General features: G+C 39.7%; 2 protein-coding genes across 3 annotated transcripts in view; both read right to left on the reverse strand.

Annotated features, from left to right (window-relative positions):
• Positions 1-5,217, reverse strand: part of ZC2HC1B (zinc finger C2HC-type containing 1B) — a 42,892-nt gene extending 37,675 nt beyond the window's left edge. The window contains 1 exon segment of the mRNA XM_027601438.1: positions 4,937-5,217. Coding sequence (XP_027457239.1) covers positions 4,937-4,964 — 28 coding nt within the window. The 5' untranslated portion in view covers positions 4,965-5,217.
• Positions 5,218-5,701: 484 nt separating this feature from the next.
• LTV1 (LTV1 ribosome biogenesis factor) lies at positions 5,702-20,232 on the reverse strand. 2 transcript variants are annotated; one of them, XM_027601429.1, is made up of 11 exons: positions 20,086-20,232; positions 18,947-19,078; positions 16,899-17,072; positions 12,063-12,150; positions 10,500-10,638; positions 9,882-10,137; positions 8,111-8,238; positions 6,907-7,046; positions 6,582-6,634; positions 6,188-6,388; positions 5,702-6,072 (listed from the first exon to the last, which is right to left on the reverse strand). In XM_027601429.1, exons 1-11 carry the CDS (start codon positions 20,086-20,088, stop codon positions 5,962-5,964), a joined length of 1,425 nt encoding a protein of 474 aa, XP_027457230.1. In that variant the 5' UTR covers positions 20,089-20,232; the 3' UTR covers positions 5,702-5,961. The 2 variants fall into 2 exon arrangements, with proteins under 2 accessions (XP_027457230.1, XP_027457229.1); XM_027601428.2 differs by lacking the exon at positions 20,086-20,232 and having other exon boundaries at positions 18,947-19,229.
• Between the last annotated feature and the right edge of the window lie 2,799 nt (positions 20,233-23,031).

Below are 23,031 nucleotides of genomic sequence, written 5' to 3' on the forward strand. Positions count from 1 at the left end.
AAAAGGAATTAAGAATGGCAGAGAGAACATTCCATCAAATTTTGCTTTCCACCAAAGCCCCAAAAAACTACAGTAAAGGAAAATAGAGACAAAGAGAACCCACAAGATCAGGGAGGAAAGACGATGACAATAAAAAAAATTTGACTCAACTGACAGACATGGTAAGTGACTTGGAGGACTTAAAACTACATCAGAATCCATTTACCAAGCTGACAGTAGGGAGAACCAACCATCGATTTTTTTTTGTCTCAAACCCTTCAAAGTCACAGGAATCCCCAGAGCAGCATACACCTCTGGGACTGCGATGAGATAAATGCGGAAGAGCGTGCTAAAACATGGAGGGCCAAGATGAAAGTTTTCTGAAAAGAAGTTGATTCCTAGATCCCCTCCCTCACTCTACACCCCCTGGGTGACTGCCCTCTCCAACTCCAGCATAAGTCTACTCTCCAAAAATGACAGAGGCCTATGCATGAGGCACTGCTGAAGGCATGGGTAGGCAGATATAGATGTATACACATATTTATGGTTGACTCATTATTTGTAGTAGTTGTATTCCATAAAGGCTCTGTGAGCACTGAATGAACAAATACTGACTTAATACTTCTAGGGGGAATATAGGATTAGGTTCCTGTGAGTCTCTGGTCACACTATTTTTATCAACCTATCAATGTACAACCTTGTTTTGTTTTTCTATTTAAAGACACCTTGCAGGGTGCCTGGGTGGCTCAGTTGGTTAAGCGACTGCCTTCGGCTCAGGTCATGATCCTGGAGTCCCAGAATCGAGTCCCGCATCGGGCTCCCTGCTTGGTGGAGAGCCTGCTTCTCCCTCTCCCTCTGCCTGCCTCTCTGCCTGCTTGTGCTCTCTCTCTCTATCTCTGTCAAATAAATAAATAAAATCTTTAAAAAAAAATAAATAAAGACACCTTGCATAAATATATATTGTTGATTCAGTAACAGTGAACACTCATAGTGGGCAACACTGTAACTCATGCCTGGATGAAGCTTATCTAACAGACATATTTCCTCCATAAGGCACATCACAGCCTTCCTGCATTTCAACACAACATTTAGGGGCCATTTTAAACAGTGAAATCACCAAGAAAAACTGTGAAAACATGAAAAATGTGGCATAGACTGTGAAAAGGACACTTGTTTACAGTATGAGAGCTGAAACAAGAAGGCAGAGAGAGCATCACCCTGTTCCACCTCTGCTGAGAACATGCACATCGGGTGACTCGACCTTTTAACTGCTATGTGCAGGTCTGTGAATGACCATGAAAACACCATGTGTATTTTAGAGTTTCAAATTTTAGCAAATAGGCAAATTTGCAAATAAGAACTTGAGTAATGAAGTTGCTGGCATGTGTGTGTATGTAAATATACTGATTAATCTGGTGATTCCTCTCATGAAGAGTGATGCTGAAAGCAGAGAATACACCTCAAACCCCCTTCCTCTACTTGGCTCACAGAACTCTGTCTGCCAGACCCTTACTCTCAAGACAGAATGGAAACTTCCCTGAGAACCTAACCATTCCATGACAAAATATATCTGTCGATATCAACACTGGGAAGATTCCCAAACAGCTCACCCAGACCACTCTACAATAAAGCTCAAAATCATAAAATGCCGCTTATCCATTCAGAATTTCCAGTGTCTCCTTCCTCCAGTCTTAGTCATGAGCCAACAGACAGGAATTTCCAAAGATCTGTGGAAAAACTGTAGCATGTAAGCCCAAAACAAATAAAAAAGCAATTTAAAGAAAAATTAAACTCTTAGAAATTAAAAGCCTTATAGGAGAAATGAAAAACTTAAGAAAGATTGGAAGATAAAATTAGGGAAATTTCTCAGAAAGTAGAGTAAAATGGCAGAGAGATGGGAGAAGAAAAACATAAGCAATTCAAGTACCTCTCTCTGGTCCAGAAGGTCCTACTCCAAGTAACAGTTCAAGAGAGAAAAGGAGTAAACCCAAGGCAGAAAATAAAAAATTTTAACGATTTCCAGAAGTGAAAGGACAGGAGCTTCCATTGAAAAGACACAGCACAATGGATGAAAATCTATAACATCATTGTGTAATTTCAGAACTCTGGAAACAGATTCTACCGAGATGAAAAAAAATACTTGACAAAAATATCAGGAATTAGAATGACTTCAGGTTCCCATACAGGAAACTTGGAAATGAATGAGGAAAAATCCTTTAAACTTCTGAGGGAGAATAATCTACAACCTATAGTTTCATACCCAGCCAAACTATTGATCAAATATGGGGGTTGGGTAAATTTCTCAACATGCAGGATTTGAAAAAGTTGACATCCCACACACCATCTCAACAATTACTAGAGGATCTGCTTCAGGACAACGTTGAGTAAAACATACAGCAAATAGGAAATTCAACACATGAGGGAGAGAAAGTAACTCCCACGATAACAGCTGGGAACCAGAACCAGAGAGCAACTAGTCCATACTGAAGATATATGAAAAAGACATGTTGAAGTCTGTCATGAGCATGATATTCATTGCCTTTGTAATCTGAGGTTAGTATGTCCTAGTATCTGGCTCCCACTGTTCTATACTTGGCTTGTTTGACCCTGTCCCACTGGAGTGCTTGTTTTTCCCTTCATATTCTGACATCCAGATGAGTGGAGGACACTCCTTTCACTCCACAAGAAGGTTTTGCATTGATCTTGAGATCACGATGACCTCAGAAAGCAGAAAATGTAAAACGACCATATAACCACTAAACATATTCCTACAGGAGATCCAGGATGCTGCAGCTGTGGTCACTTGTGTTCCCTAGGACTCAATCACCTAGCTCAACAACATCTCTTGGGGCTCTTGTAAATTCTAGAAGCTAAACTCAGGCTCAGAGACTATTCAGCTCAAGGATGCCTTCATCAACTGGTAGTAAATATTGCCCTTATAAAGCCAGATTTGTGTTTCAAAACTAAACAAGATATTGTGCCTAGGAATACTATATAAACTGAGAGTTGTGGAGGGACGGGGTGACACTGGGGAGGGTATGTATTATAGTGAGCACTGTGTGTTGTGGAAGACTGATGAACCGCAGACCTGTACCCCTGAAACAAATAATACGTTATATGTTAATTAAAAAAAAAAAAGGAATACCATACAGCTGATGATTAATATAACCTAGATAATACTTAAGAGTTACTGAGGGGAAAGAGTGGAATGAAATTGAGGATGGAACCACAGGTGGCTTCTGTGTTCTATTTCTTAACCTGAATAGTGCAATGTTTTTGTTTTATTATACATTCTCGTAAAAGTTTAACAAAACGTGCCATTACAGTGTTTACCTTCTCCTGACCCTTCACTATAACAAGCTTGATAAGACATACTAACACACAGGAAAAAGCAACATAAATGTACTGATAATGTAACTGTAAAGCTACAAGATGGCTGGAGTTGTCTTTCACCTGAGATCATTTGATGATGTCACAATGGAGGTGTGAATACAATGGACCGCAGTTAACATACACAAATAGTGATAGCTTTTGATACTTAAGACTTATAAAAAAACAGCTCTAAAATATCTAAAAAAGTGATTTTCTAACAAGCATTAAGTTCTCATATAAAAGAGGTGCTTAAGGCACAGCAGGCAAATTCTTCATGACTTTGCCCCTACCTGGGATGCCTTAGGCCTTCTTTCTCCTAGCTAATATTGATTCTAGGTCCTATTGTTCCAAGTTTAAGCAATTCCTTTGGTGAAATCTCTTCCCTATCCATTCATTTATATACTACCTAGTGATCATTTACCAAATGCCAGGAGCTGTTCTAGGCCATGGGGATAAAGTAGTAAATAAAAATTCCCTCCCCTCAGTTTGTTCTACTGAGAGGAGACTGAACAACAAGATACAGCTCAGATGCCAAGAGATGCCATGGAGACCATAAAGCAGGGAAGAAGCTTAAAAAATGCAAAGGAGGGATTTTGCTATCTTTACACAGTCAGGTGAAAGTTTATAGTGGAGGTGACAACTAAACACCAACCTTGAGGAAGCTTTATTTGCAGTAAGAGCACTTCAGGGGGAAAAGCAGGTACCAAGACCCTCATTTCAAGTGGGACTTATCAGTGACTTGGTGTTGCTAGTTAGATTTTGCTGCACACACCCTGCCTCCTCAAAAGATGCAGTCCTTGAAGGCAAAAACCCCCTTGCTGCTCTGGACTTCCAACATTTGCTAGGACCTTATGTTAAGTTCCTAACCACTGTTAAGAGACAACTCAAATCGTAAATATTCTAAAATTCTACAAAATAATTCAGAATATGTAAGGTTTGCTCTCCAGAATAAAATTAAGATCTTTAAATCTGGAGGCTAATCAGCCTAAATCACAATGCTTTCAGTAAGACTAATGACTTATAGTCACCTTTCCTTGACTGCAAAATATATAATGTGCTGATTTAAACACTTTGGATAGGTGAAGTGATATTAGAAGCTCCTAAGAAGGAATTTGAATAGCATCAAGTCAAAATAATATTCCAAGTCTTTAAGATTCTCGCTGGTTTTAAGAACCTTCAATTGAGATAGCTACCGAAATAAATGGTCAATCTTCTTAGGATTTAATATATATATATTATATTATATATATATAATAATATATTCACAATACTAACATAAACCATCATCTGACCCTTGGCATCTGCAAATCAGCATTAAAATATATACTCCCCAGTTAGATTCTACTTCTATAGAAGTAGAATATATTTTGTATATAGCTATACAAAAAACTCAGCTGAAGAGTTTTTTGTAGCAATGTTGGTTGAATACCTAAGGCTACTGTTTTTATTAGCTCCTAAAATTCCTAGAATACTAAGATTTACAATTTAAAACAAACAAGGTAACACCCACCAACTTTGGAAAAGCCATATTCTAATGAATTATAGAAGACACATTCTAATAATTTAGTTATCAAATGCAGCTCACCAGCTAAAAATGGTTCTGCCTCTGCCATTCTGTTCCCAACTCAGACCAACAGTGTCCACAGTTTTTGTGTTTTTTTTCCCCCCCCAAACAGTCCAGATAGCAACACATTAGTCATGGACACATGAACAAGGGTCACTAACAACTCGTCTGTTGCAAGGGAGTCACAGTTTACCAAATAATTAACAATTGTGATGGTGTCATTGCTTGAGCCTTGAAAAAGTTTACAGGAAAAAAAACAAACACCAAACAAACCTCACCAAAAAACAAGGAAAATTTTTAACTACATCTTTTAATCAAATATGAATGGTTCCAAGCATTAAATAATGTTGAAAAGACAAACTTTTTAGTTTAAACTGAAGTAAATATTTCTGATTTTGAGCCAGGTACTCACTGAAGCCAAGGACGTTTTCTTGATTTCTGCTTCTGCTTCCTGTCTTCACTCTTCCGAAATTCCAAAAGTAAGTTATCCAGTAATTGAGTCCCAACAATCCTAATAAATATTCATTTTTACCATCCTTTTGAAACAGCCCTTTGCATACAGCAGGGGGAAACTTAGTTCCTACCAGTGGAATCTTCTCAGGAAAACTCTTAACCACTTAGCATTTCAAATGGAGTTTAATGGGGTCACTTTTCTACATACAGCAAATTAAACCACTTAACTCCTGAAAAGGAATGGAAAGGTTTCAAAGACATATTTGAGAACATCTGCAAAGGACAGCTGGGACAATCATACAAATAAATGAAAAATACACCAATTCCATTTATGTTATGAAGATATTTTCCTTCAACTCATCCAAACATTTCACATTTGTGAAATCATTTATTTCAGAGCAAATTCTAAGCTTATAATATTAACTTTTAAAATGTTACAATATTTACAAGACAGATGGCAGAGAAAACTTGGTGGTATAAATACCTGCCAGTAAAAATGGCAGATTAAATAGTTTTGTCTCTCTGCAGATCCCTGTTCAATACTGAATGAGGAGCCCCAGTGGGGAAGGCACCTTATCCTAAATGTTCTACCGTCATAGCTTTAGCCCCTCAACGTTCTTCTTCAAGTTTAAGAGCTCCTTTTCCTGCCTTCTTTTCTCCAGTTTGAAGGCTAATTTGTTAGCTTTCTTCTCCACTCTCCGTTCCTGTGTAAGAATACATTCGGGTTACTCAAATTTTTAATTGATGAAGACTAATTTTACAGAAGAAAATTTCCACGACCATCCCCCCACCACGAGCTCTTTGTACATCTCCCATTACCTTGCGCTCCTCTTTTATAGCTTGTTTTCTTGCTCTTTTATCTTCTTTGCTTTCATTTTTAGATCGAGGTTGGGTTGACACCTTTGGCAAATCACTGCCATTAATCATCTGCATTCGTTCAACTTGTTTTGCTGTGAGTCCTTTCTTAGGTAAGACATTGAGAGGCATTCCTGTTTTAGAAGATATTCGGATTTGTTTGGGCTGAAATAAAGATAAAATCATACTAAGGTCATTTCCCATTCCTATTAAAAAACAGTTCACTAATGACACACTGTTGTTGCTTTTCCTAATAGGGCTGCCAGCCACAAAGGGATACAGCCACTGTGAGAAAATAATCTGTACATTCCATTTTCTGCATTGCATACTTCAAATAGCTCAGGACCCTAGGACTTACCTTTGGTTGATACTTGATAAGTTGTGGATGGTTATATAAATTTGAGTATGTACCTTTAAAAAAACAAACATGTACCAATAAGTACACTTTCAATTCAGCAAAACATTACTGAGTTCCTACTATATCCCCAACTTTGATGTTTTCATAGTTCAAAATAACAATGGTCTCTCTTCTAAATGTTTTTAAATTGTTTGCAACTTAGTACTGGGAATATTACTTTTTCCAAATCATTTTCACAAAACATGTACTTTTTCAAACTGATGTACTCAATACTTTAAAATTACTGTCATACCTTTAGCAGTAAAATGGACACTACAATACTTACTACAAATAGATTCACAATCCCACTTCTCTTTGGCTTCTTCAAGAACTACAGTAATAACCTCTTCCTCCTCAGACCCATCAAGTTCATTCATTAGCAAGTCCTGATCCTCGAAGGGTTCAAGAGTATTCAGTTTTACACAACTTGTGGTTGAGTTTTCAAAAATGAAGACAGAAGAGGGGGAGAAAAAAACACCGATTATTATACTGTTACTAAAACTGCACTTGAAGAGCTATGGAAACAACAGCATTTTAAAAAAATCCTAGCTCTCCCCAGCCCCAACTCTCCCCTCTAGCAGGTTTTGGACATTCATTCTGCTGACAGAGAAGGGATTTTTGCAGGGTTATAACACACTGAACAAGATGGCAACTTTCCTAAAACATGGTTTTTTTTTCAAAGCCTCAAAAAGCATTACCCCATCTGTCTCTCCAAAGTAGTCATATATCCACTCAAAATGCATACCCCTTGTCTTAGTAGGATCTGCAAATGATGGTGATCATGGAATACCAGACCCTTGCAGCAAATGTAAACCCCTCATTAGTTTCTTGCAGAAAAATCACCTCAATATGGATGCTGAGCTGATTTGTCAAATATTTGGCTGTAAAGTTATGCTAATATGGCTGGAGAGACAGACGCTTATCTTTCTATGAGCCATAAATATCAACTTCTCAGAATACCTGACATTTTAAAAAGATGAAAATGAGGGGTCGGACTAACTTTTCAGCCAAAGAGGCTAAAAGCACCACCTCATTCTCCAAGTGGAACACGACCTCGCACCCCCAACTCTAACCCTAGCTCTTCCATCATGACTCTTAGGTCAGAGCCATAGAGGAAGTGGTTCTCAGTAGGTTCCCACTCAATGTTACAGACAGCTTCAGAACCTTAATATCAAAATGTGAGTCAAAGTTTATGGAAAAACACACCATTTTTTTATTTGTCAGATAGCAAAGAGAGCACAAGCAGGGCAAGTGGCAGGCAGAGCAGGCAGAGGGAGAAGCAGGCTCCTCGCTGAGCAAGGAGGACTTGCTGATGGGGGACTCCCTGAGCCAAAGGCAGCCACCTAACAGACTGAGCCACCCAGGCGTCCCGAGACATACCATTTTCTCAATATAGGTTCTGACTGGGTAATTTTCTAGATTCAGATGTCCAAATACAGACTTTATTTAAAAATGCAAAAAAGCAAGTAAGCAAGGAAAAGTCATCATACTTCTCTGCCTTCTCTTTGTAGTAGTCATTCAAGACTTCCTCTAAGCGATTGCTGTCTACTTGAATGGAACCTTCCAATTCAGCATTATCCAGAGCTCCAATTTCATCATCATCATATTGCTCATAAAACTTGAATACAGAGAGAAAAGATGCCATGAAAAATAATGTATTAAGACTATAACATTTAAAATGTTATTTTTACATTAATCTTTAAGATTTTATTTTTTTAAATGATCTCTACACCCAAAGTGGGACTCAAATTTCCAACCACAAGATCAAGTCACATGCTCCATCAACTGAGCCAGCCAGGCACCCTGATTTTTTACATTATTTTTAATCGTACACAATATTTAAGCACTACCATTGAGATCATAAATACCATTATAATATTAGCAGGGATTAGCACAATGACAACAGAATGTGGAAGACATTCTACCCAGTACTTTAAGACTTACACTTAGCCTGAAAACAGGCTGCCATTTAAAAAAAAAAATTATTTATTTTTAAAGGTTTTATTTATTTAATCGATAGAGAGAGGGCACGAGAGAGGGAGGTAACACAAGCAGGGGGAGTGGCAGAGGGAGTGGCAGAGGGAGAAGCAGGCCTCCTGCCAAGCAGGGAGCCTGTATGTGGGACTCGATCCCAGGACCCCGGGATCAGGACCTGAGCGGAAGGCAGTCGCTTAACCAACTGAGCCACCCAGGCGCCCTCCCAAAAATTTATTTATTTTAAAGAAAAAGCGCAAGCAGGGTGAGGGAGAGAGGGAGAGAGAGAATCTCAAGCAGACTCCCTGCTGAACGCAAAGGACGTGGGGCTTGAGCCCACAACCCTGGGATGGTGACTGAGTTGAAATCAAGAGTCAGACACTTAAGCAACTGAGCCATCCAGGCGCCCCCAAAATAGGCTGTCATTTAATAGGAAAATGAAAGACAATCGTTCTGCTCAGCTTGGAAAGCAAAGCTAGGTAGAAATCTTTACCTCAGAATATTTTACAGATGCTTTCAAATTCACTAATTATGCAAAGTAAAAGACCATATAACTGAACAGTCTCCTTTAAATGTACATATTTCAGAGGTGCCTGCCTGGCTCAGTACTTAGGACATGCAACTCTTGATCTCAGGGTGGTTGAGTGCAAGCCCCAGATTGGGCATGGAGCCTACTTAAAAAAATAAAAAATAAATAAATAAAAATAAGTACAAATTTCATTCTTGTTTAGATGATGTTTACTGTATTACTAGAATGCTGTTAAGGGTAAACAGGGGGTGTGTGACTCCTGAAGAGTGAAGTCATTTCTAACAGTTTGCCTACTAGTACTTAGTGAAAAGGTAGCAAAGTTAGAACCTTTCAAATTCACCTTGAAGGAAACCATTCATTCACTGAATGAATTTACTGAATAGTTTGAATTTGTATCATATGCCAGACACCATGTTAGACCTTGGGATATGTCAGTGAGGAAACACATGTAAAAAACTGAAAGCAATGGAATTTTGTTTATGCTCAGACCAATGCTTGAGGAAAAAAGCATAATCTTGGGGACTGGAGTCAAAGGTTCAGAATCAAAATGTCAAACTTCTCTGAGGGAAGTCCAGAGATTGCATTAGCCATCTCTGACCTATATGCATTCTTTCCAGAACTAAAGTTAGAATGGTTTTATGGTCTGTTTTAATAAGACATAAGCTCTTTCTAATGCCGAAAGTTCTGGCTTTGAGTTCTAAGGTCATACGAAATTTACCAGGAACTAGTATTAAAAGGCCCCTATTTGGGGACCTTACCTTCTCAAATCTCTCATCATGAAGAGTCAGCTGCTCATTTCTCCTCATAACTGAAGATGTTATAGAATATTCAGTAAAGCGACTTTTCGTCTCCTCTTCCCAGAATAAGTGATTTTCTACAGTCCCAGGAGGTTTTCCAGGGACAGACATGGCCTCATCTGATGAGCCTGCAGAGCCATAGTTATCGTCATCACTACCTCCTTCCTTCTCATCATCCATGTCTTCCCACTCACTGTCATCTTCGGCCTCAGATTTCCTAAGTCAGAGTCATAAATTAACTGTCAAAACAACTTGAGAAACAACAGAACCAAATGACTTTACACAAGTAAAATTTGAGGGTATTTCAGGGAGGATTCCTGTTTAGGCAGTAACAGCTGTGCTGCTTGACCTGTCTGGTAGGGCTGGAAAAGTAATGAACCAGCAATCAGGCAACTTGGACTTTAGCCCCACCTATTGTTGGTTTGTAAAGACCTCAAGTTTCACATTTTCTGCTCTAAAATACAAAAGTCTAACACTAAATGCTCTCAAAGGTCTGTTCCAGTTATAACATTCTATAGGTACATCCTACTGAAGAAGCAATAGTCAGGTCATCCCTGATTCGAAAGAAACCACACATACCGTATATCCGTTCCCTCTTCTTCTGTTGGCTTATTGGCCTGAAGAATAAAATCATCTTCAAGCAGATTGTCCGGATTATCAAAGTCAAAATCATCATCAAGAGCCGCGACAATGTCAGGATCAAAATCCAGCTGAGGTCCTAGCAGGAAAACAAAAATTGACCAGTAATTCCCAAGAAAACATGATTCCTTTACTTAACATAATCTGAGTAGCTATCATATACCACATTCTACTTCTGTATTGAGAATTAAAAAATGATTAAAAACTTCAAGTTTGGTCTAGTGAGGAACAGCAGGGATGACTGCAAGAAAACAAAACAGGGGGAAAAACACCTCTGGTTTCAGGATCCAATTGTAAAAACTCTTGCACTATAGATCTGAGATATTAAACTGTGTCTAATAAAATTCAAGGTTTTCACCTGCAGGAAAATCTGGGCTTTAAATTTACCTGTTAGAAGAAACTCAAATTAAGCATGTGTAGCCTGGTGAACTGTCTTTCCAGCCTAGGAGATTTTAATAAATCCTAAACCTGTTTCTTCAGCTATGGTCTTTTGCGTGTAAAAATAGTGTCCACAAAAAACTTCAAGTTCAACCTTGTAAACTGACATGGCTTCCAACATCCCTCATAACATGGCCACTGCTTGACTCTCCAGACTCATTTCATGTTAATTCTTACCATTCACATTCTAGGCATGCTAAAATGTGGTTTCCTATTCATGTTCTCTCAATTTTGCAAATAGTTTCCTGTTTGAAATAGTCTCTCCTCCCCACCCCACCCTCCTTTACCCACCTACCTAACTTCTACCTAAGAAATCAACTTAGACACCATTTTCTCCAGGACACTTTGCCCACTATTAACTAAACCATTATTTATTCATTCGTAATGTAATTGTAATTTCCTATTTATTGTCTATCCTTCCCAACTGATGATAAATTCCTTGAGGTCAGGGATTATGCTTAATCTGATTCAACCCAAGACCCCATCATATAGTGGCAACTCAAAAATCTACAGAAGGAATAAATGAATGAATGTTACGTGGCAAAACTGGTTAATAATTAAGGCAATTCAAGAGAAAATACCAAACATCACTTCTGTGTTTGTTCTAAAATACAATATTAATACTGCAAAAAATCCAAATAGCAAAAATCCCAAACAATTTTTACAGTGTTATCTGGAAAGATGATAAAAATGGACTTCTATAAAATACTTACACTCTTGGAAGAAATTCTGAAAGTAGATTAAGTCTACATGTATGTTAAGGCTACGTGAATATCATCGTTTCCTCTGCAAGAGTTTAGGTCAAGGTTAAAATTCCCCTACTAGATCTTCAAAACAAATTTTCCCACTTTCCTCTGCAAACAGAAACTCCAAAGACTAAGAATTTGATGGCAATAAAAAAAGGACCCATCACTCATTCCCTTCCTAATGACCTCTAATCTGAATTCAGTACATCTCAACTGTTTTAACACTTTATTAGAAAGAGAAAAGCTTTATCATTACTATGCTTTCCTTTTTGTTAAACACAGATCAAGTCACTCGAAAAGTTCAAGAAATCAAGCACACCTGAAACAGGAGCTGCTTTATTCAACAATCCAACATCTTCCTCAAATTCTGATGCAAATACTGATGAAGGCAACTTAATTCCCGTGGTCTTGAAAGAGAAATTACACAAAGTTAGATTAAGAAGTACTTCTGACCTACTATACTGGGTTGAAGTGTCCCCCACAAAATTCATGTCCACCCAGCAGCTCAGTGTGACCTTATTTGGGAACAGGATCCTTGCATATGTAATTAGTTAAAATGAGGTGACAGTGGATTACAGTGGGCCTTAATTCATAAAGATAGGTGTGTCGCTGTAACAAGGTCACATGATGACACAAAGATACACAGGGGGAGAAAGCCATGTGAAGATAAGAGCAGACTGGAAAAATGGATCTACAAGCCAAAGAACACAAAGGATTGCTGGCAACCACCGAAAACAAGGAGATAGGTGAGGGACAATGTTCTTGCCCTGACCCCCACAATGGAAGCAACACTGCTGAAAGCTTACTTTCAGACTTCTGGCCTCCAGAGCTGTGAGAGAATAAATTTCTGTTGTTTTAAGCCACCCAGTGGTAAGGTGTGGTAAATTTGTCACAGCAGTCCTAGGAAAACGAATACAACTAAGTCCTGCTTTCTCGCTCACTTGTACTCCAGTAAAATATTTGAAACCTATATATCCCATCATCCTCTCCCAAGCGGTTTCCCTGGAATATTTCACAAAGCCTCCTCCAGCGTATTATTCCATTTAATCCTTGTGAGATATCAGCATGCGGTAGTCAACAAAAGCTAAGAAAGGTCAAATGCCATGCCTGCCTCAAATTGGCAACTGAGGTCCCGGGATTCAAATCCAAGTTTTGTAATGCCTCAAGTTTCAAAATGTAATCTTTTCCCTCTTAAAATGAGATAACACGCCAATCTCTGGTAATGGCACAGCATTTCTCTGAACTGGCCATCTTAAATCCTGGGGTGGTCATAAATCATTTCTCTCCATCTCTATAGCCCTTGAACTCTCTTGTATACCGAGATTGCACATCAGTCTTTTGGGCACCATCTTACTCATGGCTAACCAACACACAGATTACTACCACCGTTTAGATAGTCCACACCTAATCCAACCTTCATATCACTTCCAGATTAAAACTCCTTTATTATTTTATAATGTGACCTTCTTGAACTTGTAACAGGTTTTGATTTTTCACTCCTGATTTTCAGTCTGTAAAAGCAAGGCTTACTTACTATTCCATATATCCAAATTTATTACTTTATAACCTCCATGTAAATCACATCCAGTTCCTCACATCATGGAATAATTCAAAGTAATTTATGGAGCACACATATGCCAAACACTATGATCCACACTACTACCTATGTCCCTCTGACTGAATGTTTCCTTCCTGTCTTCAATACAACGCACCCTTGAGTGCCCAGCTCAGTTCCTCCCTCCTCCATGAAGCCCTTCTTGATCATTCTTCTAGAACTTTCCTTCGGGTAAATCCCTTCATTCTTCACACCATACACAATACACCTCAAAATGTGCTGGCACATTATCTGACTGACTGGTCCTTATGCTTTAGTGTGATCTTTTCAACCAGTTACCAATGTGAGGGTCACCACATGTCATCTCTCTTGTACCTCACCACCCACCTCATCCTCAGTCTAGCAGCAGGCACAAAGCTGAGATGTATGTTCTTACTGGCTCATGGGAGCATGCGGAATTGGAAACCTCTGAGGAGCATGACTAAAAAGCTACGTACAGGAGTGCACATCCAGCAAACTTAGCTTCCAAAGTGTGTTTCTTGGTGGCATAAGCATAGGAAAGATCTGGTTTTCCACTATAATGTCCTTTTTTTAAAAGAGCTTTACTTAGAATTAACCATACAATTCAGCCACTTGACGTGCACAATTTAATGATTTTTGGTATATCACATTATTACTTTTTAAAAATTATAAAATATGTGATTTGGTTTTGCTGGTTTTGGTTTTTAAGAGAGAAAGAGAGAGCACGCATGCACGAGCAGGGAGAGAGAGAATCCCAAGCAGGTTCCACACTCAGCTCGGAGCCCGATGAGGGGCTCCATCTCACAACCCTGAGATCATGACCTGAGTCGAAATCAAGAGCTGGACACTCAACCGACGGAGCCACCCAGGTGCCCCACTGTTTTGCTTTGTTTTAAAGATACTCTGTGATTATCTATCTTTGGATTGTGAGGTTATAAAAAAAGGGAGGATCAGCTTGTGTTTAGTGAATTTACCTTTGGAGATCTTTTTCAAGTCTTGAAAAACAGTCAAAGAATCACGTACACAGGGGCGCCTGGGTGGCTCAGTTGGTTGAGCAACTGCCTTTGGCTCCGGTCATGATCCTAGGGTCCTGGGATTGAGTCTCACATCGGACTCCCTGATGCTTCTCCCTCTGACCCTCCCCCCTCTCGTGTTCTCTCATTCTCTCAAATAAATTAAAAAAAAAAAAAAATTACGTACACAACTAGAGTTTAGTTAAAAAAAGAAGTGTGTTTTTTATTTGCAGTAGTTCTGAACTCTGTTCAGAGTTTGCCCAGCTGCTTTCTACCACAGTGGTACCTGCTTTCTTTCATGTGACAATTGGGCTGCTTAAACAGAACTACTTCTGTACTGCTTTATTTTGTTTCTAGGGTTTATTCAACATTTCTGGTTTACTCAATTTGGGTGGTTTGTTACAAATTATTTTATTGATTTATTTTTTAAAGATTTTATTTATTTATTTGACAGAGAGAGAGACAGCCAGAGAGAGAACACAAGCAGGGGAAGTGGGAGAGGATGAAGCAGGCTCCCGAAGAGCAGGGAGCCCGATGAGGGGCTTGATCCCAAGACCCCGGGATCATGACTTGAGCCAAAGGCAGAAGCTTAACGACTGAGCCACCCAGGTGCCCCTACAAATTAAAGTCAAAAAAGCACATGGGACTCATCATTTTTTCATCATGCTACAGAAAACAGATGGCATTTTTGTTTTCAAACATAATTCACTCAACCTTATAAACATCACTGAAGTGTCCATTTAAGAGCCTTATTCTAATGGAACACTACATCAAAAACTAATGATGTAATGTCTGGTGATTAACATAACAATAAAGAGCCTTATTCTATTAAAAAGCCAACTAAATAGTGATTACTTTTACCGAAAATGAATTAAGGATTAAAAGCTAATCTTTCAAAAGCCAATACAATTCAGCCAGAAGAATCTTAGAACTTTTTATTAAGACTTTTCTCCAGGGGTGCTTGGGTGGCTCAGGTCATGATCCCAGGGTCCTGGGATCAAGCCCCACATCAGGTTCCCTGCTCAGTGGGAAGCCTGCTTCTCCCTTTCCCACTCCCCCTGCTTGTGTTCCCTCTCTTGCTGTCAACTAAATAATCTTTAAAAAAAAAAAAAAAAAGAAAAAGACTTTTCTCCCTAAGATAAACTTGAACAACTACTGGACACTCTCCCCTCCCTGTGTCTTGGAAGGAGGTGAGCCACTAAGATCTATACCCTACTCCTGATAGTGTCACCTTGGGAAAGAAGAGTACAGAAGCTGGTTGTTATGACAGGGATGTAGGAGTGGGGTATGCGGCCTTAAAGAGAGCTACAACCTAGGAAGTGAGGGAACAGCTGCGTTCATTACCTTCCTTTGGGATAATACCCTGAAGCCTAACCCTTTTGACCTCCCGTAAGCAACAAACTATAGACTGGAGAAGCTATGATTACACTTCCCTGAGAAAAAGAATGCCTAGACCATGAGAGGAGTGGAGAATGAGAAGCGGGAGAAATTGGTACCCTTTTTAGCTCTTCTTTTTTGTTAATAAACCCAATAAATATCTTTTTTCCTTAAGTGCCAAATAATACAAAGTTTTATAGAAAAATTTACTGTATACTAACACTAAATAAAAAGATAAAGGCATAAGACATGGACATCTTTAACATTAATGGGAGAAAAACAGAACTTAGTGTTAATTTCATATAAATATGTGCTCTCATTTGTATTTAAAAGAAAATATTAAAGTGGACTGCATTTTAGTTGAGACAAGTCACAGGAACTTCATTACAATCTACTGCTTCTATTCTTTTATGGTTAACCTGCAGCTTTTTACGACTGTTAAAGATCTGAACATTCTGCAAAAATTAAGTTCTTAGAAGATACTTTATGATATTGATTAGCTGTTAACATACACAATGTCAGCTGTTTTTCTTCTGCTGAAAGGTGCTAACATGACCACAATTATTAATCAAAATTCTAACCCTGTCAAAGGTTGCTTTTTTTTTTTTTAAAGATTTGAGAAAGGGAGAGAGTGCACACGTGCCTGTGAGAGAGGGAGAGAAAGTCCTAAGCAGGTTCCGCACTCAGCGCAGAGCCTGAGTTGAGGCTTGATCTCATAACCCTGAGAGCACGACCTGAGCCAAAACCAAGAGTCAGATGCTTAACTGACTGCACCACCCAGACACCCAAAGGCACCTACTTTTGACAGCTGCCACCACAGAACAGGCAGCCTACTCTCTACTGATGCTACATACATGTACACACTAGGGCATGGCTTATTTTTTTTTTTATTAAAAATTTTTTTTAAAAGATTTTATTTATTTGAGAGAGAGAATGAGATAGAGAGAACATGAGAGGGGGGAAGGTCAGAGGAAGAAGCAGACTCCCTGCTGAGCAGGGAGCCCGATGCGGGACTTGATCCCAGGACTCCAGGATCATGACCTGAGCCGAAGGCAGTCGCTTAACCAACTGAGCCACCCAGGCGCCCTATTTTTGTGTTCTTGAAATTGATACCATCTCTTGCCTCACTTATCTTGATTTGTAAGTGGTTTCTTCACTCACTCCCAAATATATTGATAAGAAGTCTTACTGAAATTACTAAAGTTTCCTCTTTTTCATCTCTTCTGTCGGGTGCACTGAAAGTACTTATGGGAATAAGCTCTGAGGGCCCAGATGGTTCCTTCAGGTGTTGCAGATAGTCATAGTCATCATCAAAGAACACGCCATACTTCCTCTGTTCTGCTCGCCTCTCTTCATCATTTATCTAGGATAATAAACAAATGTTAATTAGTACCTCTGCCAAGCATAAGCCATAGGACCTTCCAGTGAACACAGCTTTCAGAATAGGACGCAGATGGCACATGAACATTTTGGCTGACAGGAATGAGATAAAGAATTCCTGACAAACTCAAAAAAAAAAAAAAAGTTTCTGAAACCAAGTGCTACATAAAATTTAAATAGAATGGAAACAATTCCTGCTTCTACTAGACATTTCCGTGCAACAATTTAAGACAAGATAGGGAGAAAAGAAGTAAGTGTCAGTGAGGATGTGGAAAAAAAGGAACACCTGTGCACTGTTGCTGGGAATATAAATTGGTCATGTCACTGTGGAAAACAGAATGAGGTTCCTCAAAAAATTAAAAATAGGAATAGTATACAATCCAGTAATTCCACTACTATCTACCCAAAGAAAATGAAAACAGATTGAAAAAACATATAGGCTCCTATGTGTACTGCAGCATTATTTACAACAGCCAAGATATGAAAGCAATCCAGGTGTCCACTAACAGATAAATGGATAAAGAAGATGTAGTGTGTATACATTTATATACAAATATATTTGTAATATTACTCAGTCATAAAAAAAGAATGAGATCTTGCCATCTGAGACATGGTGGACCTAGAGGGTATTATGCTCAGTGAAGTAAGTCAGAGAACGACAAATACCATATGATTTCACTTGTATGTGGAATCTAAAAAAAAGAAAAAAAACAAGCAGAAACAGATCCATAGGGGTGCCTGGGTGGCTCAGTCGGTTAAGCATCTGCCTTCAGCTCAGGTTATGATCCCAGGGTCCCGGGATTGAGCTTTGCGTCAGGCACCCTGCCCAAGCAGGGAGTCTGCTTCTCCCTCTCCCTCTGGCTTGTGCGCGTGCTCTCTCTCAAATAAATAAAATCTTAAAAAAAAAAAGAACAGATCCATAAATACAGAAAACAAAACTGATGGCTGTCAGAAGGGGGGGGCAGCGGTGGGGGTGGGGTTAGGGATGGGCAAAATGGGTGGAGGGGAGTAGAAGATACAGGCTTCCACTTATGTAATGAATAAGTCATGGAAATAAAAGGTACAGCAGAGGGAATATAGCTAATGGTACTATAATAGTATTGTATAGTGACAGACAATAACTACACTTGTGGTGGGCACAGTGTAATGTATAGACTTGTCAAATCACTATGCTGTATACCTGAAATCAATGTAACATTGTATATCTAGCTGTACTTCAATTAAAAAAAAATTCAAGCCAAGAAACACACACACTGTTTTATCATGTACTTGGGAGGCTTAACAGACTAAAGGGCCTTGAAAATCAAGTACAATTTCTTGTATTTATATGCAAAGAAACTTCTCAACATACAACACAAACAGGCTTTACTAAAAAGCTAAATATGCCAATGTTCCCCAAGAATTCCTTTCAAATTTGCCCACACTTATACTCTTGACAATTATCAAATCAACCTTTTAAAGGCTTCCTGACATTTTCTGAAGCTAATTCATGAGTTCTAATGTTTTACATCTTACGAGATGAATGATGAGGAGACAAAACAGTTGTTTGTGGTTTTGAAATGACAGGATCTTAAGAAAGCAGAGATATGCCCTAAATAATACCATGCAGCATTGTAACTGTCTTAGTAAATATTTACTATTACTGTACAAGATTGGCTCATTTAAAGATCTCCAATAAAGATGCTTTACCCTCTCAATCCAATATGCAAGCCAAAAAACCGGCACATTTACTGTAAATTTAAGTCATAGATTTTGCTTCCCAAAAGATCACAGTAGTTGCAGAACAGCAGCTAACAATTTATTTAGAAACTACTGAGAGTCCACCTGCAAACTTACTGGCTAATGAACAGGACCTACTTTCTGTGTGGGTAACAGAACCCTCTGGGGTGCAGTCTCATCTGCTGCTAAAGGATCTCGTTGACTCCGATGGACCAGGTGAAAAGACACAGCTTTCTTCTTCTCTATGAAAGGCTTTTTCTTCCTGTGAGGCTTCAAAGGAACAGAATCAGAACAAGCCATTAAACAAACAAACAAAAACACACACACAAACCCACAGTCCATATACGAATCTTCAGCAAGTTATGTGAGGGATCAACAGATTTCTAAAACTTACATTTCTATAGTAGGCAACGTCAACAATGTTCAACAAAATCCGCACTTACCTTCCTTCAATGTGTATCTGATGGCACTTACTCTGTGCCAAACCTTCTTATGGGCGCTGGGATACAGCAATGAGGTCAGAGTCCCTATGCTTACGAAGCAAATCACCAAAAAAAAAAATGATTTTAAGTAAAGAAGAGTGATGTGCAAATGACCAAAAGTTACTTCAGACTGTGGGCTCAGAGAAGGTCCCTGACAGGCTGAATCAGAATGACAAACAAGCTGCCACAGGTAAATCTGGGGAAGACCGTTTCAATCAAGTTACACAGCTGTCGCACAACTAAATGAAACCTGGACAACACAGCTACAGTTAAGTAAGATCCATCATCTCTTTTAACACTCTCACTACCCTACCCAACTTGACTCGCTAAACTGAGAAAACATCATCCCAGTTTTTAAGCCATTTTGCTTTTGGGCCCAACCTTAGACTCTCCCACCAGTTCCCTTTGCCCAGAGCAAACACAGACGAGCAGACAACTGCCACTCCAGCGTCTGGAGAAACCAGCCAACTCTCCCTCCTCCGAATGCATGAAGCACAGGGTTGAGCGTTTGTGTCCTGCGTTCACGGGTTCCTAGGCCCCAAGGGATAAAGGAACCCATTCTCCTCGGTCCACTCCCTACGGAGGCTTGGCTGGGGGAGACGCACTCTAAACTGCAAAGTAGGCCCAGAGTGGCGAGGGTGATCATACCGGGGCACAGGGCCGCAAGCCTCGTCCCAGCACCTCCGGGCCAGCCCTCCCAATCCTCGCCCTCAGTAGCCACTGGCACCAGAGGAACCAGCCTGGCAGTCAGCAGAACCAGAGCGCCCCGTCCCCGAGACAACGAGACCTGCTCACCATGTTGCAGCCGTGCGGCGCTCACCCCAGAGAAGGCCGGCAGCTGCACTCCCCTCGTCCCGGAGAAGTGACTCGCTACCACACGAACGCCAACAGGGCCCGGCTCACAGCGGCGTCCTCAGGCCGCTTCCCACGTGCAACGCCGGGATCCGAACAGGAAGTTAAGCGCAGACCGTGGAAATGGGCCAATCGCCGAAGAGCTGAAGGGGTCGCGGCCGGAAGTTGCCAATAGCTCGCTCCGTCCAACGATCGCGAGAAGCTATTGGGAGGAGGGGCTGTTTTCACCCCAGGGAGGGCGGGGCTTTTCCGGCCAGAATTAAGTAAACTGGGAAACGAAGTCGTGGGCGCCTTTGTGGTGGTGAGGCGCGAAAGAAGTGTTGCTGTTTCTGGGGGAACTTGCTTTTGTAGCGCCCTCTACCGAGAACAGAGGCGACGTATCTAGCATCCCTATGGACAATTGTATGCCCTGCCTATTCCCATCCGTAACACATAACGCAGGTACACAAACAGAAGGAAGGTGTCCACCCTCCCGGGTCACTGAGGTTTCAGGTTCCGTCTCTTCGGGGCTGGCGGCGAGTTGGTTGCCTTAGCAACGGAGGATCAAGGCCTCGCTACGCTGCACCATGCTTAATCAGGTCTTTGTTCAAAGGTTCAAACCCTCGGGGATTCTGTTGACAGTCAAGGCATTTGAACTAATAGATTCTCTTTGGTGTTTGCATACCTTATCTTATAAGGAGGGTACTAATGTTTATTTTCTTCCAAGTCGTTCGTCAAATGTTTTAACGTGGTTTAAGCAAATAGGCTATAATCACCCCTTCTTAGGAAGATTTCAGGCAGGTGTTGGCACATTCTCATAGCTTTTCCTGGACAAAAGAGGGTGGTAATGCATTCATAACTTTATCAGCAGATCTTTCCTCAAACTGGTGTTTCCCCTTCCCAATCTGGCGTCTTTCCAATGTCTGAGTTATCTTGGACTGTGCCTTTATGTCCTCCTATTACTTCTATAAATATTTGTGGAATGTTACTCTTTTATTACAATAAAACTTATAGAAACAATTTAGATTAGGGCCACAGAAATTGTCTTAGGATGATGCTTTCTAACATATATAACACTCCTATGTGCAGGATGTTTAATATAGTTAAGCTCCCTGAGGGCAGGTTTTGTTTTGTTTTGATTGGTTTTATTTATTACTGTGTCTATCTATCCTCAGGGCCTAGAATAGTGCCTGGTACATACACTCAATAAATATTTGTTTAAATGAATTAATGTGCTGGCACTTTACCTGAATTATCTCATGTCTTCCTTACCAAACACTATGAGAGGCACTATTATTTTCGGTATCTTATAAATACTAAAACTGAGGCACAGGAAAGTTAAGTAACTTTCTCAAGGCCACACAGCTAGTAAATGGCAGAGCAGGGATTTAAACCTGAGTCTGACTAGAGCCTGACCACTTAACTATATTGCTTTTTTTAAAAATTTTTGAGTACTATTCAGTTACTGTATATATTTACTGATCTAATACACATTGTATTCATTATGTCATTTAATTTCTCTGATAAAAGAAACATGTAGTTAGGCGACAATTAGCCAATCTTATAGAGCCTGGAGTTCAGAGCATTGAAGTGACTTGTCTAAGGTCACACAATAAATGGAAAAGTTTAGATGTGTGGCCCATCAGTCTGGTCAGGAAGGCCACACCCTTAACCGTGTGCTACACTGCCTCCGTAAGGCAGGCAGCCAGCAAATTCTGTCCATTCTACCTTTTAAATATCCAAAGGTATCACCCCATTACCCCTTTTATCAAATTTATTATGTTTAGTACTAGCAAATTCTGTCCATTCTACCTTTTAAATATCCAAAGGTATCACCCCATTGCCCCTTTTATCAAATTTATTATGTTTAGTACTAGCAAATTCTGTCCATTCTACCTTTTAAATATCCAAAGGTATTTTACTAGCAAATTCTGTCCATTCTACCTTTTAAATATCCAAAGGTATCACCCCATTACCCCTTTTATCAAATTTATTATTTTTAGTACTCTTATCCAATCATGTCATTTGCATATATAAAACCTTTTGGATGTCTTACCCTCTGGCCTCAGGATAAAGTCTAAACTCATTTGCATGGCAGCCAACCGTTTCTCTCATCTAGCCTCTACCCATCAATTTAGCATCACGTCTCCTTATCCCCCACACACTACTCTATGACTCAGCTCTACCAAACAGCTTGCAGTTCCCCAATGTACCTGAAAGAGATTGACTTTGCTATGCCCATCTAAAAATCTCTTCCTCTCGCCTCCCTGTTCTTCAAGTGTTAGCCATTTCTGCCTCTAGGAAACTTACACTCTTCAAAACTAGGGCCCACCCCACATGTTCTCGCCGTACCCTGTGATTAGTCTACTCAGTTACATCAAACTGTAAATCCAAACAACTATTTTCATCTGTCTTTAGACTCAAACTGTAGTAACCAACTTGAGGACAAGGGTTTTTGTCTTGCCTAATTTACTTCCCCAGGGCACAGCATAGCAAGGACTCAATAAGAATTGCATTGTTCAAAGCACTTTACATATATTTACTCTTTAAATTCTTAAAGAAGGATTTAAGAGATTTACTATCATTATCCTTTTGTTATATATAGATTAGAGATTGAGAAACAGAAAATTAAGTGGACTTTTGCCCAAGAGCACAAAGCCATTAAGTGATGCAGCCAAAATGTGAACTCAGGTGTAGCTTGAGAGTCACACCCTTAACCATTACAATACACGCCATCTCAAAAAGCCAACACATATGGTAGCTAACGTGTTCAAGCCTGTTCTGGATGCTGTGTATATAAATATGAGCTCATTTAATATTTGTTGAATACAGTATCTAGAACAATGCGTTTGTTAAAATTGTATATATATACAAAACCCTGGCTTGTCTTAACACAGAAAAACATTTCCT

This window comes from Zalophus californianus, chromosome 7 (assembly GCF_009762305.2).
Source record: "Zalophus californianus isolate mZalCal1 chromosome 7, mZalCal1.pri.v2, whole genome shotgun sequence".
NCBI lineage: Eukaryota > Metazoa > Chordata > Mammalia > Carnivora > Otariidae > Zalophus > Zalophus californianus.

Excerpts from the sequence above, each read along its gene's own strand:
- LTV1 (XM_027601428.2), bottom strand. The coding sequence starts at position 19,150 with ATGGACTGTGGGTTTGTGTGTGTGTTTTTGTTTGTTTGTTTAATGGCT. Across the intron at positions 10,639-12,062 it reads TAAAGCAGCTCCTGTTTCAG|GACCTCAGCTGGATTTTGAT; the intron begins GTGTGCTTGATT and ends TTTTCCTGCTAG. Across the intron at positions 6,073-6,187 it reads CTATAAAAGAGGAGCGCAAG|GAACGGAGAGTGGAGAAGAA; the intron begins GTAATGGGAGAT and ends ATTCTTACACAG.